This window comes from Aedes aegypti, chromosome 2, assembly GCF_002204515.2.
Source record: "Aedes aegypti strain LVP_AGWG chromosome 2, AaegL5.0 Primary Assembly, whole genome shotgun sequence".
NCBI lineage: Eukaryota > Metazoa > Arthropoda > Insecta > Diptera > Culicidae > Aedes > Aedes aegypti.
This window is the reverse complement of record NC_035108.1, coordinates 194,732,320-194,750,930: the sequence shown is the minus strand read 5'-3', so window position 1 is coordinate 194,750,930 and position 18,611 is coordinate 194,732,320. Positions and strand designations below refer to the sequence as shown.

General features: G+C 40.7%; 1 protein-coding gene across 6 annotated transcripts in view; it reads left to right on the top strand.

Moving 5' to 3' along the window:
- Window positions 1–18,611, top strand: part of LOC5574535 (F-box/WD repeat-containing protein 7) — a 122,531-nt gene that overhangs the window by 79,349 nt on the left and 24,571 nt on the right. For 5 of the 6 annotated variants that reach the window (XM_021843579.1, XM_021843578.1, XM_021843581.1 and 2 more), the window contains 7 exons: window positions 641–1,162; window positions 1,222–1,403; window positions 1,470–1,695; window positions 1,762–1,972; window positions 2,101–2,272; window positions 12,264–12,352; window positions 13,957–14,075. In XM_021843579.1, the coding sequence (XP_021699271.1) occupies window positions 641–1,162; window positions 1,222–1,403; window positions 1,470–1,695; window positions 1,762–1,972; window positions 2,101–2,272; window positions 12,264–12,352; window positions 13,957–14,033 (1,479 nt within the window). In that variant the 3' untranslated portion in view covers window positions 14,034–14,075. Of the gene's footprint in view, window positions 1–640; window positions 1,163–1,221; window positions 1,404–1,469; window positions 1,696–1,761; window positions 1,973–2,100; window positions 2,273–12,263; window positions 13,923–13,956; window positions 14,076–18,611 lie in introns of those variants that run through there. The other variant, XM_021843583.1, reaches the window with a different exon arrangement.

Genomic DNA, 18,611 nt, shown 5'->3' with positions numbered 1-18,611 from the left:
TAAAGAACCAGCCGTATTCTATCCGAACCTTCAAGATTTAAATAATTGAGATTGTTAGAAAAGTTCACAATGAAAATACTCTAGCAACATCTTCAAATTTGATCAAGATGGGACGTCGAAAATGCATCATCCATCAAGGGCGAAAAGCCACTCAAATAAAGATAAATAATAATAATTCCTCTCATCGAAGTTCAATGACAACTTTTGCGATAAAAACTGCGATTCTAAAAAGCTTTCATTAACACTGAGAAGAGTACGGAATGTGGATCTTTTTCGCGACCCCCTGGTAGTGACCCACGACCCCCAAGGGGTCGCGACCCAAAGTTTTGGAAAGTTTGTTCTTTTCAATTATAAAGTGAATCTTGTTAAATATATAATACGTTTCCTTGAAGAGTCCCCTCGGCTAAGGAAGGCCCGCTATTCAGCCTTGAAATTGAACCATGTCGCATTTTAAACTACACTGTCTATTGCAAAAGGAAGATGACCTTCATTAACCAGGTTTTCCTAATGGTCACTATGATGAATGACTTTACATTAAAACTTCTAGTCATATGGGCTCTCAATTTCTAACACCAATTCATTTCTAAAAAAAGAATTTAAAAATTATCCTTTCTAATGAAACCTTTCGTATTCTTTCCAGCGATGGACACCAGTCGAGCGTCTGGTAGCTGTCGACATGCTGATCGAACGCTGCGAACCAACCCAGGTTCGACACATGATGAAAGTTATCGAGCCACAGTTCCAGCGAGATTTCATCTCGTTACTGCCCAAGGAAGTGGCTTTACAGGTCCTATCATACCTGGACCCGAAGGATCTCCTCCGGGCGGCCCAAACCTGTCGGAGCTGGCGTTTCCTAGCGGACGATAACCTCCTGTGGAAGGAAAAGTGCAAGGAAGCAAACATCGTCATGGATGTGACCGGTGGGGATCGACCAAAACGAGGTCGCGCAGGCAATATGCCACCAATTTCGTCGCCCTGGAAGGCGGCTTACATGCGGCAACACATCATCGAGATGAACTGGCGCTCGCGGCCGATACGTACCGCCAAGGTCCTGAAGGGCCACGACGATCACGTCATTACGTGCCTTCAGTTCTGCGGCAACCGCATCGTGTCCGGGTCTGACGACAATACGCTCAAAGTGTGGTCCGCCATCACCGGAAAGGTAAGAATCATAAATTAATTATTTTTCTATGAATTGATTCTAATCGTTTGTTTGAACAGTGCCTTCGAACACTGGTCGGTCATACGGGAGGCGTTTGGTCGTCTCAAATGTCCGGCAATATTATCATCTCCGGCAGTACCGATCGCACTTTGAAAGTGTGGAACGCCGAAACCGGCCAGCTGCTGCACACATTGTATGGACACACTTCGACAGTGCGTTGTATGCATTTGCATGGAAACAAGTGAGTATTTGCTCCCTACTACTGGGCAAATTGATAGTGAACTATTATACCATGTTTAACCTACAGAGTCGTCAGTGGTTCCCGAGATGCGACGTTACGTGTGTGGGACGTAGACGAGGGCACTTGCCTGCATGTTTTGGTGGGTCATTTGGCCGCCGTTCGATGTGTTCAATACGATGGTAGGCTAGTAGTTTCCGGAGCGTACGACTACATGGTGAAGGTGTGGAACCCAGAGCGTCAGGAGTGTCTCCATACGTTGCAAGGCCATACGAATCGTGTCTATTCCCTGCAGGTATGTATTGAACGGTAGATTCTCATAGTGCCTGCACTATGTAATTTTTGAAACTACTCGTTACAGTTTGACGGCGTCCACGTGGTGTCGGGATCGTTGGATACGTCGATCCGTGTGTGGGAAGCGGAAACCGGCAGTTGCAAGCACGCCCTTATGGGTCATCAGAGTTTAACTTCCGGCATGGAGCTCAGATCGAACATTTTGGTGTCCGGTAATGCCGATTCCACGGTTAAGGTGTGGGATATCATCACGGGACAGTGCTTGCAGACGTTATCTGGTAAGTGTTGCATTTGAGGGCGTCAGCATTGTCTCGTACAGTTGTTTGGGGTGTTACATAAAATTATGTATCAAATATTGTATTTACGCTACCATCAACTCAAACCATCAATAACTATTCTCTTACAGGGCCCAACAAGCACCAGTCGGCCGTGACTTGTTTACAGTTCAATTCTCGCTTCGTGATAACCAGCTCCGACGACGGCACTGTGAAGCTGTGGGACGTTAAGACTGGAGAATTCATACGCAATCTGGTCGCCCTGGAATCTGGGGGCTCCGGAGGTGTAGTGTGGCGTATTAGGTATGTATTGGTTCACATTTTGGAAAAAAAAATCTTCACGTCCAGTTTATCAAAATCTAAAAACATAGGTCTTTCTTGCCTAAGAATTACCTGATTTGTAGGTAGAAGTGTTTACAGCAGAAATAAATAAGTTCACCTGAAATTTTCATGTTCAGGGCTGGTAGCAAGTCACTTTTTAGTGACTTGGTCATTTTTTTTGACCTGGTCACTTAAAAGTCACTATTTCCAACAAAAAGTCACTAAAGTCAATTTTTTCAGGAAAATGGTCACTGAAGTCACTTTTTTCGTGATCTGATGATAATGAAATTTAATATTCTGGGCTGGGTTAGCTTTTCAAACACAAACAGATAGAAATATATATATTTGTTAGCATAAAGACAATTATAGTGTGTTTTTGGAATCAAAGCGTCAAGATTCTTGTCTCAAGAAAAGTATGGACTCCCGGCTAACTTTCTGGAAGTATTCAAGTCAATATTCCGTAGACATTTCCAACGGAAAATGTAAAAATTTCCCGGGACAAGTTTTGGAGAAGATTCTGGCAAAAATTAGAAAGCAACTCTGGGATGAATTTTTTGTCCGAAATATTTTACAAAATTTTGACAAAAACCAGGACCAATATCTCATCTGAGTAATCCCCAGCTTTAGAAGAACTCCTACACGCAGCGAACTGGACTATCGAATTTCATACATTTTGCCTTATGAAAGGTGGAACGGTTATTGCACGAACGCTTTATGTATCGTTTTAGCATCAACTCACATCAAGTCGTCGATAGGTACGTGGTGTACGCTCGGGCCTATCAATCGCAAGGTTCTTGGTTCGATTCCAGGTTGCCGCGTAATCGTTTTTTGTTTTCAAATTCTTGTTTCATAAGGCAAATTTATGAATTTCAATCCGATTTCTTGGGGCGAATTTTCATAAGGGATTCCTATGTTTATCGATAGTCCATTTGCCTTAGTGTAGACCAGCTTTCTATTTGAGCATCATCAAAACTGCTCCGGAAGATAAGCCAGAGACGGCTAGGAATTACATTTAAAAAATCTGACTTTGTCAGAAACTTGTCCACGACTTCAATAGCTAGTACTTATTTTGCTTGTAGTCATTTCAGAAATTTCATTCGAAATTCCAAAAAATAAATTACCTATCGTCAAATCCACCTTTTCATAAATTCAGCCACAAATATGCGATTTCCATCGGTTACTGTTTGCTTTGTAATCTAAGCATGGAAAAATAGTAATTTTAAAGGTCGTAGATCACATAAAACGTGAGGTTACGAGTCGCTAGTGAGTGATGATTATTTTCAGTAATTCATTTATTGAAACGTTCAATTAAAATATAGATATTTGAAGTAGGCATGTAATCATATTCTATGTGGAACATTCATCTACTTGTTTATTTGGGAGAAATGGTTTCATTTTACAGACACTATGCCACAAATTTAGCTGAAGGGGTGGGTGGGTGTCCAAAATGGGTGGGCGGGTGTCCAAAATAGCCAATTTCAGCGTTATGAAATAAATGAATGAGCCCTTTTCTTTTGGTTTTGAACCTTGAATTCTGTCAGAATTTTTTCAGAATGTTCTACGATTTTCACCACAATTTTGTCTGCAACCAAACATTTTCCCTCGATTTATTATCGTTTTGCATCTCTACTTCAAAATCTTCAATAAATTTTCACCAGAATGACCCTCATTAACAGGCATTTTGCTAAAAGTTCTATCACGAGTTTGTTTATCAGAGTTCATGTATTTGTTTTATTTTGTTATTTTTTCGACTGAAATCAGAAATATAACATAGTAACCTATAGGGTCGATGTACCAATAGCCGCATAGCTAAGAATTCGTATAAAACCGAAAAATTACGCTAGCGTCATTATTTTTATACTATCTGAAAGCTTTTTATTTTGGTTTTGCGTTAAAAATATGAAAAGTAAGAAAACTTATATGTTTGTTTTTATTATCGCTTGTGCCACTATAGGAATACATGTGCCTATAGTAGCACTATTTCTAATTTATGTTCCTATAGTAGCAATAGTATCACGGCGTTGGCAAAATACTAATCAAAACCGTATTTTTACAGAGTTTTTATATTTTTCCTTCAAAGTGTGGATCAAAAGCTTTCGTTTGATGTAAAGAAAGTTCTTAATTCATTAATTATTTCGTATAATAAAAAATAGTTTCTCTCTGTAGTGCTACTATAGGAACAATAGGTTTACTATAGGCGCAAGGGAGCTCAAATTTTAAGCAAAACTATTTTTTTCTATCATTTTTTGAACAAAATCAAGCTGTGTATCAACAATATTTAGATAAATATCTCCTGACCTTCATGTCATAAAATATTTTGAAAAGATTTACAGCAAAACAGCCGTAAAAATCCACTAGTGCAACTATAGGGGACTGTCCACTAAGGGAACACTGACCCTATTTAGCTAATGTTCGTCTCGTAGAAAAAGGATAAATGAAAACTCAAATGTACCATCTTTTTGATCATTTAACCATGACAATCAAGTTTTATCTCGGACAGATAACTCTTGAGAAAGATTTGAGATTAGTGCAGTCCTCTACATTCTAAATTCGCTTAGTATGTAGATTGATTAACTCCTCTACAAGCAGCTTCATTTTTAACCATAAAAACATTCAAATCGCTATAACTTTTTTGTTTCTCAATATTTTTGTGCCATTTTTTAAAAAGTTCTCAAAAAACTCTCCTTTTTTCAGATTTGTATGGATTTGAAGATATATCGATGTTCCTTGGGGGACCGACATTCCTCTTATAAAATTTTTTTGGCCACCATTTTGTTTTGGTCAATTTATCAAAAAAATAAAATATTAGCTGTACAATGTTAGATAATGAGGAGTTTCTCCGCAAAAAAAATCATACAAATCGTTTGAGTCGTCTCCAAACAATCTTAAAATTAGAATATGGTGTGTTTTGAAGTTTTCAAGATCCTCCTTCGGCCAGAGTGGTATCACAAACAAAAATGCTCGTATCTCAAAATCGGTTGCACCAAATCGTTTCATTTCTTCAGACATCATCCACAGACTCGCATTAAATTGTTTCAAAAAATGAACAACCGAACACGAGAAACAAAATCTGTAGCCTAAAATATTACCGTGGGCTATGGCTACGCTTCGGTCCCCCAAGGAATTTGGGAATATCACTGGATCCAGACGACCAATGTATAAAATCGACACTTATTTCAAAAATAGAAGTGTAAAAAACTTGTAAAAAAATGGTGCTCACAAAAAAAAAACACTTTTTTGTTGTATGAAATTGATGGTGCTAGTAGAGGGGTAAATATACACGCAGAACGTATTTTCATTTCTAGCCATTTTTATGACTAATACTTCAATACAGTACCAGATTAACGGCCTAACTGACAAATGTAAACAAACTGAGTTTTATTCACCTAACACTTTACTTGATAAATTACAATCATATAATTCACATCTGTACCTTAAAAATAAAGTTTTTCACGAAATAAGTGAGAAAAACATAAAGGCGCATTTGATATTCTCTTTCGATACAAACTCTGATGTCAATTTCGCCCAACTTCCCCCTTGCGGTAACCGGGCGCATTTGAGATTGAGTGTGGCAGCAGGGCGCATTTAAAACTGAGTGTGCAGAAGGTCGATAGTGAAGAAGGTTCGTGTGAAAGAGCGTAGCAAAACGGCGAAGCTGATGATTGTCAAACCAGAAGGACGAGGTCAAAAGGCGCAATCGCTGCTGTCAAACTAAAGGAGACGAAAAACCGAGGGGCGCAACAATTCTAAATTTTGATGAATGGCGCATGATGGATTTTTATTTATTTTAACATGTTATTCATAATATGTAAATAAATTAAATATTTTGCTGCAAAAGTAATATTGTAACGGATCCTACAAAAATGCATCATGCGATTAAATTGATCGGAAACATAATATAGAATTAAAATTACATCCGCTGAACTTCAAATCTGTTTTTCTGAGAATGTATTAGGCTTCACATTCGCCCTAATTCTGACTCTGTATTGACTTGTTGTTTTCAAGTCACTTTTTAATCACTTTTTTCATCATTTTGGTCACTAAAGTCACTATTATTTTGCTGTCTGACTGCTACCAGCCCTGCATGGAAATCCGCACAGTAAATCAGTAAAATCTTAGGTGTAAATCATCAATCTGTTCAAAGTAATTGTTTTCAAAAAGGTTAAAGATTGACAAAAACAAGCTGGTTGAAAAATACTAGAGTCTTCGGCAAGATTTTTGTCCGGGTTTTGAAAATGAGTACCTACTATCTTGGGATTTTAGTATCACACTTAAGTGATTTATCATCATTTGAGAGACCTTTCAAAACGACCTTTAACAAACATTCAGTATTGTCGTTGTAAGTGAAATGATTATGCCTCTTCCAGGGCTGGTAGCAGGTCTCTTTTTTAGAGGCTTGGTAACTATTTTAATGCGAGTCTCTAAAAAGTCCCTATTTCAACTGAAGGTCTCTAAAGTCCATATTTTAACCAAAATGATTTTCCTTAGCCGAGTGGTGTCCGTTGCTACAAAGCAAAGCCATGCTGATGGTGTCTGGGGCGATTCCCGGTCGGTCCAGCATGTGTTAGTAATTGAAATTTCCTTGACTTCCCTGGGCATAGAGTATCATCGTACCTGCCACACGATATACGAATGCGAAAATGGCAACTTTGACAAAGAAAGCTCTCAGTTATTAACTGTGGAAGTGCTCATTGAACACTTAACTAAGAAGCAGGCTCTGTTCCAGTGAGGACGTAATGCCAAGAAGAAGAAGGTCTCTACACAGTCACTTTTTAATAATTCTGCTTGCAACGAATCCTGCGAATCCTTTAGACGATTCCACTAATTTTTCAGGAATTTCATATCATATTTCTTGTTTGTTCTTCGTGAAGCCCAAGCAAACGAATCCGGTTTTCGCGTCTCCGGAGTGAAATGTTTTCGGATTTGGTCTCTCGTGACGCCGGAGTTAAATTTGTTTTTTTTTACCCGGTTCAACACCTTACTTAGCAGTGTGTGAAGTAAATTCGTTGATGCCGAGAACGTGACTTAAGTCAAGGATGGATTAACAACTGGTGGACTCGTTTCATACTTGTGATAACACTCATTTGTATCGTGGCAGTTCTACGTTTATTTAATCGGATTTAATGGATGGTTCGTCACTAGAAGTGTCGGCATAAGCCCTTATTCTTGTTTTAATAACATTCGAATAGTTCGACATTAAACTTGTCGACGCACTGATAGATAACTTTTCAAATAGAGGCTACGTGAATCGCATCACTTACCAAGGTGAATCCTGATTATATAGTTTTTGAACCCTGCCACTAACAAAACTCCTTCCTGTGAAAACCATAGAGATGCAGAGGTGATCTCGGTCAAACTAATATTCCTTCCCTTCCCCGAGGATCGAAAGGACGTGGCCGGCGTCGTTATTGACATTGCTAAATTTGGAATCCTCGAAATTATACATTGAAGATGTATGCTACAAGGGCCTTCCTTAATCGAGTGGTTAGAGTCCGCGGCTACAAAACAAAGCCATGCTGAAGGTGTCTGGGTTCGATTCCCGGTCAGTCCAGGATCTTTTCGTAATGGAAATTTCCTTGACTTCCCTGGGCATAGATTATAATCGTACCTGCCACACGATATACGAATGCAAAAATGGCAATTTGGAAAAGAAAGCTCTCAGTTAATATGAGCACTTCTCATAAGAACACTAAGCTGAGAAGCAGGCACTGTCCCAGGGCGTACGTATAATGCCAAGAAGAAGAAGAATGTATGCTACTCCCAAACTACTTCCGTTGGTTCCCTGTATTTTGATTATTCCACTCAATCACGGAGTAGCAACTACGAAGTGTACGGTCATCAATGCTTATGCTTATGCTAATTTCATCAGATGTTTCATGCAAAATGCTTCAGGTATTGTTCTAGTGATTGCTTCAAAGATTACTTCTGGCATACATTCAGGGACTCTTCCAGAGATCCTTCCACAAATTCCACTAAAAGTTCCCCCACCAAGCCTCCCAGAAAATTTTGTTTCAAGGGATACTTAAAAATATTTCTTCAGAACTTGCTCCAAAAAATCCTACACTCAGACAAATGGACTACCGATAAACATAGGAACCCCTTATGAACATTCGCCACAAGGAATCGGGTTGAAATTCATAAATTTGCCTTATGAAACCAAAATTTGAAAACAAAAATAGTTTTCGCGGCAACCTGGAATCGAACCAAAGACCTTGCGACCGATAGGCTCGTGCGTACACCCCGCGCCTATCGACGCCTTGATATGGAGTGATGCTAAAACGATACATAAAGCGTTCGTATTGCGATGATCGTTCCATCTTTCATAAGACAAAATGTATGAATTTCGATAGTCCAGTTCGCTGCGTGTAGTGCCATCCAACGTTTCCACCTTCTGTAATTTTTACAAGGATTACTGTGAAAAAGACTATCTCAGAGTTTACTCAACCTCCTGTTATTTTTACAAGGGGGGAAGTGCTTCGTGAAAGCCTAAGCAGAAAAAAAAGGTTTTGCGTCGTCATCGATTTTTGTTTGTTTTAGTTTGCGCGCGTTCTGAGTGCAATCGAGTTTTGGTTTTCGCGTCGCCGAAGTGATATTTTGCGATTGTGAAATAAGCATACCGATAAGCTACTTTTTACAGCTTCTGAACGGCCGTCTCTTATTTTTCGAAAATACGAAATTTTATAAGTTCGTCATTGTAAAGTGCTCGTTTTGGTAAGAAATAAATCAGGGTAAAATTTGAAGTCCGTATGTGGACGCTAAGTGGTCCACCAACGACCCTAAAGTTATTAGGTGTAGATGACCCCCGTGCGCCAAATCGAGCTCGCTGCTCTAGTGTACGCAACATGAGTACGAAAAGCCACCAGTAACAAATTGATAATCAGCATAGAATTTTTACGTAACGCTAAAAATGGAAATTTTTGACCCACCGATCACCCCCCGGAGGGGGGGGGGCCTCCGGTAATGATTTTTGCATGAAAAAAATCAAATTTTTCTATGAACCGTAACGCTTGCCTACTCCCTTTCCCCCTAGAGCGTTACGCAATTTATGGATTCCGCCTAAAACCTTCAGGACTCTAAGCTAAACTGCGCACTATGGCCCTCCGAACATTTAGGGGGAATTGTCCTCCGGAAATCTAGGGGGTTGGTGTCAGGCCCTACAAGTCAACTGTAAAAATACACCAGCACAAGAACGTCAACGAGAGAATAAGAACCAGAACAATCGGCAAAGACCACAGCGACGAAAATGGACTAACGATTGGAAACTCGGTACGTGGAACTGTAAATCTCTCAACTTCATCGGAAGCACACGCATACTCTCCGATGTACTGAAGATCCGCGGTTTCGGCATCGTAGCGCTGCAGGAGGTGTGCTGGATAGGTTCGATGGTGCGAACGTTTAGATGCAATCATACCAAAGACAAATTAAAGACCCCCTTGTCCCTTGCAATTGCCCAAAATTTTATGGCTTATAAGGTAATCTAGAATGCCGTTCAAAGTGTACTGCGATCTGTCAAACTTGGGTACCTTTCGCACTACCGAGGTACCAAATGCAGTACTAGAAGTGGTACCCAATCTGAGCCCGAGTGGGACGGACCTGATCATATCATCTACCAGGGCTGCGGCAACACATGTGAGCTGGGAACAGCTTTTATAGTGAAGGGTGATATTCAAATGCGTGTGATCGGGTGGTGGCCGATCAACGAAAGAATGTGCAAGTGAGGCTCAAAGGCAGGTTCTTCAACATCAGCATAATAAACGTGCATTGCCGTCACTCACTGATGATGATGAGGACGTATTTTACGCGCAGCTCGAACGCAAGTACGACCGCTGCCCAAGCCATGACGTCAAGATCATCATAGGTGATTTGAACGCTCAGTTTGGCCAGGAGGAGGAGTTCAGACCGACGATTGGAAAGTTCAGCGCCCACCGGCTGACGAGCGAGAACGGCTTACGACTGTTGCTGCCTCCAAGAATATGGCCATTCGTAGCACTATCTAGTGATGGGGAAACTATCCGTCATCAACAATGTACGGTATAGACGCCCGCCTCGGTATAACCTAGCGCGACTGGCCCAACCGAACGTCACAACCGCATACGCGTAGCATCTCGAGGTAGCGTTACCGGAAGAGAGCGAGCTTGACGAAGCCCCTCTTGAGGAAAGCAGCCGAGAGCATCGTCGGGTACGTGGAAAGGACATGTAATGATTGCTTCGACGAAGAATGCAGGCAGGTTTTGGAGGAGAACGATGCAGCGCGGGCTGCAATGTAAGGAACGCGACAAAACGTCGAGCAATATAAAAATGCTATCCCAGATTATCTTCTGTCGTCTTATCACCAATAGTAAATGAGTTTGTAGGAAGTTATCAAGCAGGTTTCATCAACGGCCGCTCGACGATGGACCAAATCTTCACTGTACGGCAAATCCTCCAGAAATGCCGTGAATACCAAGTCCCAACGCATCACCTGTTCATCGATTTTAAAGCGGCTTATTATAGCATCGACCGCGAAGAGCTATGGAAAATCATAGACAAGTACAGATTTCCCGGGAAGCTCACAAGACTAATAAGAGCAATGATGGACGGTGTGCAGAATAGCGTGAAGATCTCGAGCGAACATTCCAGTTCGTTTGAATCCCGCCGGGGACTTCGACAAGGTGACGGACTTTCGTGATTGCTGTTCAACATCGCGATAAAAGGTGTCGTGCGTTGATGAGTTCGTCTACCTCGGATCCTTTTTTGTTAACGCTTGATAACAACGTAAGTCGTGAAATATGGAGGCGCTATGGACTCCAGAAGAAGCTGCGATCGAGAAAGATTCACCCCCGCACCAAATGTACCATGTACAAAACGCTAATAAGACCGGTGGTCCTCTATGGACATGAAGCATGGATCATGTTGGAAAAGGTGCTAGCACTTGGAGTGTTCGTACGAAGGGTGCTTAGGACCATTTTTGACGGTGTGCAGGAGAACGGTGTGTGGCGGTGGAGAACCACGAGCTCGCTAGGCTCTACGGCGACCTCAGCATCCAGAAGGTGGCGAATGCCGGAAGGGTGCGCTGGGCAGGGCATGTTGCAACAAGATCTGGAGAGCGTGGGCCAAAATCGAAGTTGGAGGGATGGACCGAGTAAGTTGGCGTAACATCGTTAACGAGGCTTTATCAAATTAATTGATGTAACACCAACTAAATGAATAATTATTAGAATGTGAACAGTTCGTAATTGTAAGTGTCGATATAAACTGTTGTACATTGACATTAACGTCCACACCTTTCCTTTTACCTTATTTTTATCATTATAAAAATAATCTTTGAACGGTTCGACGCTAAAAGTGTCGACTTAGCATATGTTCACGTTGTTATTAGAGTACTGTTAGGTGATTTTTTGAACTGAGGTTGCATGAATCGCATCATTTACCAAGGTGAATGCTGATCATGCAGCTATGATCCCTCCCCACTAAGAAAACTCTTTCCCATGACAACCATGGAGATGCAGTGGTGATCTCGGTCTCTGGTAACATTCCGTCCATTCCTCGGTGACCGTAAGGATGTGGCTGGCGCCGCTATTGACTTTTTAACATTTGGAATTCTCGAAAGTGTACATTGAAGATGGAAAGCTACTCTCAAGCTACATCTGTTAATTCCTTGTGCAATTTCGATTATTCTGGTCAATCAATCAATCAATCAATTCTTTCAATTAACGAATTCCAGTTTAATGGGGTAAAACTGACGAGGCATGTTCGACGCCATATTGGTTACTCATATCAACCAGTCACCCACATCTAATTTCCAGGCGTGTTATTCACTTGATTTTTACTTGAAATGTAAATTTAACTGACATGACATAGGATAAATTTTATACGAATCTCATGAAATAGGAATCGACGTTTAAAAATAATGCTTGGTGAATTCGACGTGAAGATTTTCTACAGTGTTGGGTGCAAATTCCTTATGCTATACTAAAACCGATCTCTTCCACAGGGCTAACGATACGAAGCTGATATGCGCTGTCGGTTCGCGTAACGGAACGGAGGAAACCAAACTGCTGGTTCTCGACTTCGACGTAGAAGGTGCCTGTTTGAAATGCTCATAGGTTCTGGTTAAGTATACTCTTTAACAACCTCCCCCTTGAATAACAGAACCCCCTTTTCTGTGCTTTCCTACTGTCCTTCTCCTCAGTTTTCTAACACTACGAAGATCGTCCCCGTTGAAAGGACTATAGTTTGACGAAAGAAATCAGAAAAATAGTTATAATTGAAAAAAAAAAAACTGAAAAAGGTATAACAGAACGGTGTAGCGATAGAGATGGAAGGAAGTGAAAAAAATCTAAAGCGACCCTGCCAAAGGGACGCAACAAAAAGTAAATTTTATACCAATAGTAAAAGAAAAAAGTGCTTGATTAATAAGGTAATTTGCCAATTGATCAATCGAAACCGGAGAAACACATCCAATACGTTTCAAGTCCTGCCGTACTGTTGAAGTCCTCACCGTGAGCATTTGTGTTCGCTTTGAATATTTGTTAAACTTTGTTTTCTCGTTGAGTTTAACGGAGATCAAGATTGTTCACTCTAGCACATATGATTTCCTGGCAGCGCCGCGCGTTGCCGGCATAATGCCTTCTTATATCTTTTTATGTTTTCTTTTGAAACAAATTGGAATAGTTGATTTTCTTACATTTTATATTGTTCTTTAAAAATCTATCTATGTGTTGTGAATCAAAGTGATTCTTTTCTGCTCTTACGGTGAGCATCTTTAAACAGGACTACCGTTTCGGTTCCATTTCTCCTATTTTGGGTAGCATTCGATTCGATCAATGGCTTGGAAAAACATGCTTTAACCTATTAACGATACACAGCTTTCGCTTTAGTTTTTAGTATCCAATCCTCAATTTTTGAAGGTGTCGTCGTTGAGCATATTGATTGAACAGGCGCAAACTTATCTTAAACAATGGATTAGAAATAATTACAGCAAAGTACGAACTGACCGATAAAAATGTTACAAAACAGGCAGAATTAAACCAATACCTAAACAATTAAACACCTTCACGCAAACACACATATATTCTAACAAAATCACCACAATCGCAAAATGGAAAAAATAGTTGGAGGACAGAAAATAACAAATTCGGTAAAACCACATTACAACAAAACACACGAAAATCACAATTAGACAGAAAGGAAAAACCGTGTACAATTTAGTTAAATGTCTGTTTAGAAATTCGATGTCTCAAATGTATAGATTCCAATTGAATGATCTTTTGTTTTTATTATTTAAGTTTTTGCATCAATTCAAAGAAATTTATCCCTCATTAGCAAAATTATTACCTCTAGGATTTATTGTCTGAAAATTAATTGCTATTTTGTTCGAACGCTTTTTCTTCTTTTCTTAGAAAGAATTCGTTTCCTGTTCAAAATTCGAGATATCTTCAAAAACTTCCTTCAGTTTCTTGTTAAAATACTAAATAGACGAAACCACACAAAAAAAAAACAAAGAACAAATTAACCTCTAAACTGTAAAAGAAATTATACGAAATATGCGGTAGTGAACTATGGAAGTGCTACCCAAAAAAAAGTATGTCGAAAATCCAATAAAACAAAAGTAAACACTTTTAGTAATGCATTACCAACTATCGAAACAAAACTCATGGTTCGTTCTTTGCATTGTTTCATTATAGAAAATTTGAGAAACCATCCTGAAACGTGGACATCCGAAAGGGAATCGTCATCTTCGTCATCAGCATCTTCATTGTAGTCAACGTCACTAGTGCCACCATTAGATAACAGCTGTTATAGGGTAAGTTTGCTTGTTCTCGGAGTTTGTATCAAGGTGTTCGGAAAATGAGACAGAATTAACACAGCGTTTTCGTGTTGGCACATCCAATAGCTAACAGTTAAGTTTTGCGAATAAATAAAAAATATCACCGATATCATCTACCTAATTAATGTCTGTCAGAGGCATTTGGAGTCACTGTTGACCTTAAGTGTTCGGAATATGATTCAAAATAGTATTCGTTATCTCTCGCTGAACAAATGCAGTGAAGACACCTAATCAATCCGACGCCATCCCGCACTTCGACCCGGAATTGTTTTAAGCGCAATGCGCTATATTGTACGGCGGGTAAAATTTTGTTACTGTACGCAACATTTTCGGATAATTGGAAAACTTAGTCAGTAGAAAATGGTTTCTTCTATAATTATCGAAAAAGATTATAGGCGCTGAGTATCCTAATCGGGATTCTGCGCATATCTCTTCCAGGGTTCTGTAACGATTTTGTCTAAGTTTCTGTGAGAATTGTTTCGAGCCAGCGACACAGTTCTGGGGTCTATGCTACATTGGTATTGTATCCCGGGAGTGGTTTGAAGCAACTGTAGCTTCAAAGCAGCAGAACGTATTGCTTCATCGTAATCACAAACTTGACTGAAGTGATTGCGATGGGATCTCGTAATTCATGTTCACCGGTTTTGGGCCACTCACTCACCATAAGCATGCTGGTTCGCAGTAGGCGTTGTCGCGAACGGTCGTGTTTTGTTTTGCTTGCCACACTTTTTTCGTGCTCTCGTTTCGCGATTTTGCCGATGATTTGGCTGGTGCTACGCCATCCGGATTGGAGTTCGGAAGCAAAATATTTAAAAAAAACCTCGATATCGTATAGTGAAAAACAATTCCAGCGCGTTTCGTGTGATCAAAGATTTCTTGAATGTAATGTTTTATGACCGGTGAATGCATTCCAAATTAGTTGCTGATTTGATTTGATGAGAACGCCACCTTGGATGAATTTTGGTGAGAATGTTCTGATTATATATACTTGATTACTTGAAAATAAAATAATCGACGGGGTTGGTGGTCTGATGGCTACCGCTTCTGCTTCATATGCAGAAGGTCATAGGTTCAACCCCTGGCCCGTCCCTTTCCTCGTACTTTGTAGTTGTATATCTCTCACTTGCTTCTATCTTCCATTCTAAATATATCACACTCAAACTATTCGTTCATAGCAAACGCTAGAACCAGAGACGGACAAGAAACCGTTTCCCTAACGCTTCCTACTTCACGCGCACGCCTTTCTTACGCCTGATACATAGGCAGTCTGCTAACCACAGAAGCAAACCTCTCTGCCATGCCTTTTCCCCAATCCATACACTCCCGCATGAACTGACGTGGATGCAGTCAAATATATTATATTAACAATATGGTTCACTTCCACTTAGCCAATACACAAATTTGGCGACCCGTATAGCATTGCCAACAGCACCATCTGTTGACGAAAAAGGTGGCTAAACCATGCTTTGGTTGATTCCTTTTGATCGTGTACACTGGATTGACGTCCCTCGGTGACATTTCTCATTGTTATGATTTTAGATTTGTAGAGTTCGAGCTTAACATTTGAAAACGTACCGTAAAAACACCGTGCACAACCAAAACCGGATAGTGATTCAAAAAAGTATCACTATATGCGCTTACTTGCAGAAAATATGATGATACTGATATTAATTCGACATCATGAGATAAACTAACAATAATCATCAACGATGCGCACAAAATTCAATGACAGCATACTTCGCATAAAGAGCGTTGAGTGTGATTCTAACAACACTGGACTCCATACAAAATGCGCTGTTACTCCTACATCGTTAGATATAATACTTTTCAAAATAATCAAAAAATAGCTGTTTAGTAACGAAATTAAGAAATCTTAGTTGTTTCGTATACTTTAACACCTAAAAACAAATTTCTGCAGTAAATTAGTAACAAGAAAAAACGTAAACAAAAATCTAATAGGTCACTATTTTACACGGCTTCTTATGGGAGCTCGCTTGCTTGTAGTTGTGATACATTTTGCACCGTACACGGATGTCGCTCACACTAAATGTCGTCTTCCTCACCTCGGTATATATTATCATTGGTCACTACCAGCTGGTTTTGACACGATAACACGACCATCTGGAGCGTGAGAACAATGACGAAGACTGTAAACATCGGAGGACCAGTTGTTTATGTTGTATAAACAAGATCAGCTGATGAGTCGAGAACAAAGAGAAGATAATACACCCTCAGCCGACAGGAGAAAACTGTCATGAATATCAAGATAATTGTATCGGCGACTGTGATCGAAAAGGGGCAACGAAATCGAAAGCGAAGCTGGAGGAAGACGGAATTCAGATCACTACAGTCTAAGTGGTAAAAAAACCGCAATACAATGTTCCAGCAAATAATTTCATTAACAATACAGAACGGTCTTATATCGTATGTGCACAAAGTATTTTGAAACTTTGCAAAAGTTCATTTATATTTTAGCTCGGTATTTTTCACATGTTACGCTGGATATGATATGAAGTGTCACTACACTGAAACAAGCGTTGCAGTAATGAGAACCATGAACGTGTTTTTAAATTTACTATTCCAACCACGATTGTGCTATCATGAACGCTTTTTATTTGCGTTTCGTTCCCTCTCAATCCAACCGCGTCGATAGCCGAGCGGCTAGCGTTCGCGCTTGGCAATCACCAGATCCTCGGTTCGATTCTGGTCTGCTGCAAGTTTTTAACCATGATTGTTGGGCGGTGGAGCTTCCAAGGTCCTTTGAGCAAACACAGTTTTGCGTTTATGTTGTGTGAGCTAAAAGCTATAAACTTTTTATTAATATATTTGTTTTACCCTAGGGATGTTCTACTTACATCGGTCTCTTGATACTCTCCTAATTTCCCAACAATCGAAAGCCTTTCAAATTACTCTAATTGAGCCGAACAGGCTAGAAGAGACTTAAATTTAGTATAAAGGGCGAACTAAATGTTTCAATTCAGGCTACTCACGATCTTTTAACCTCAAATAATTCCTCGATTTCCAATGAAGAATTGAGAACAGTTGTTCTCTGGCTATTTGCCACCTAATGGAGGTATTTTGGATTAATTTTAAGAATTTCACAAAAACTGCTTTAAACTTACTGTTTTTTATAATATCAAATAAATCAAATAATTCACTATACTATCTAATTTTGGGAGAAAGAAAATGTGTGTAGCTTCAGTGCCTTTTGGTTTAATTCTATACGGCTGTTTTTCCTTCAACCTCGTATTGTGTGCTGCAAGACACTTCGTTGTCAGTTGTCATTCATCCGTCTTCTTCCGAGGGGTATTCATTCGTGGATTAACCGTACGGGATCGGTGTGAGATGCCGTAACAGTTCCCCGACCCGTAAGGCTGGTCCGGTATCTCCGGCTCGGCTTTACTCACTGCTACATCCAATTTCGCTAGCTTCGAAACCGGTCGATGAACCATGCCGTCCGCAGTCTGCACTACAGCTTCTCGTACGCGTCCATCGCGTCCTACTGAGATCTTGGCTACACGTCCTCGCACCCATCCATTGCGTATCTTCTCCTCTACTATAACGACCAAGTCCCCGACTTCGATTGGCTTAACCTCCTCAAACCACTTCGTCCGACGTGCGATGGTCGGAAGGTATTCTCGTACCCATCGACGCCAGAATTGATCAACCATCGTTCTGCACAGGTTCCAGTCGTTCCTGCAAGCTTGTTTCGGGTCTGTCAAATTCCGTGGTGTCTGCGCCACTCCATTCGAACTAAGAAGTAAGAAGTGGTTCGGCGTGAGAGCTTCTTGTTGCGCCGTCTCCAGAGAGATATATGTAAGCGGCCTGGAATTCACTACACTCTCAGCCTCTATCAGTATTGTTGCCAATGTCTCCTCATTCGGTGTTCGTGAAGTATCCATCGCGGCAAGTGCGGTTTTCACTGACCGCACCAGACGCTCCCACGCCCCACCCATGTGCGGTGCGCCTGGTGGGTTGAATACCCACTTTGTATTTGCATTGGTGAATGTTTCGGCCATCTGGTGGTTGATTTTGCCCATTTCCTGCTTCAATTCGTTACTCGATCCAACGAAATTCGTGCCCCTATCACTGCGGATCTCAATTGGTGCTCCTCGGCGTCCGATAAAGCGCCTGATAGCCATCTTACAGGACTCTGCTGATAGCGTATGGACAACCTCCAGATGGACTGCTCGAGTGGTCATACAAGTGAGCAATCCGACCCACCGTTTGGCGATGGTGCGATTTACTCTGATGCTGATTGGTCCAAAGTAATCAACACCGACGAAAGAAAATGGACGCACGTATGCTTGTACCCGGGCCGCAGGTAGTGGGGCCATTCGTGGAATCGCTGGAACAGGCTTCTTCATTTTGCACATAGTACACTTTCTAGCTACCATGCGGACGAACGATCTGAGTTGGGAGATGTGGAAGCGCTGTCTCATCTCGTTCACGACTGTTTCTCCGTTGGCGTGCAGATAATTCTGGTGGTACCATTCAACCAGTAAATGTGTA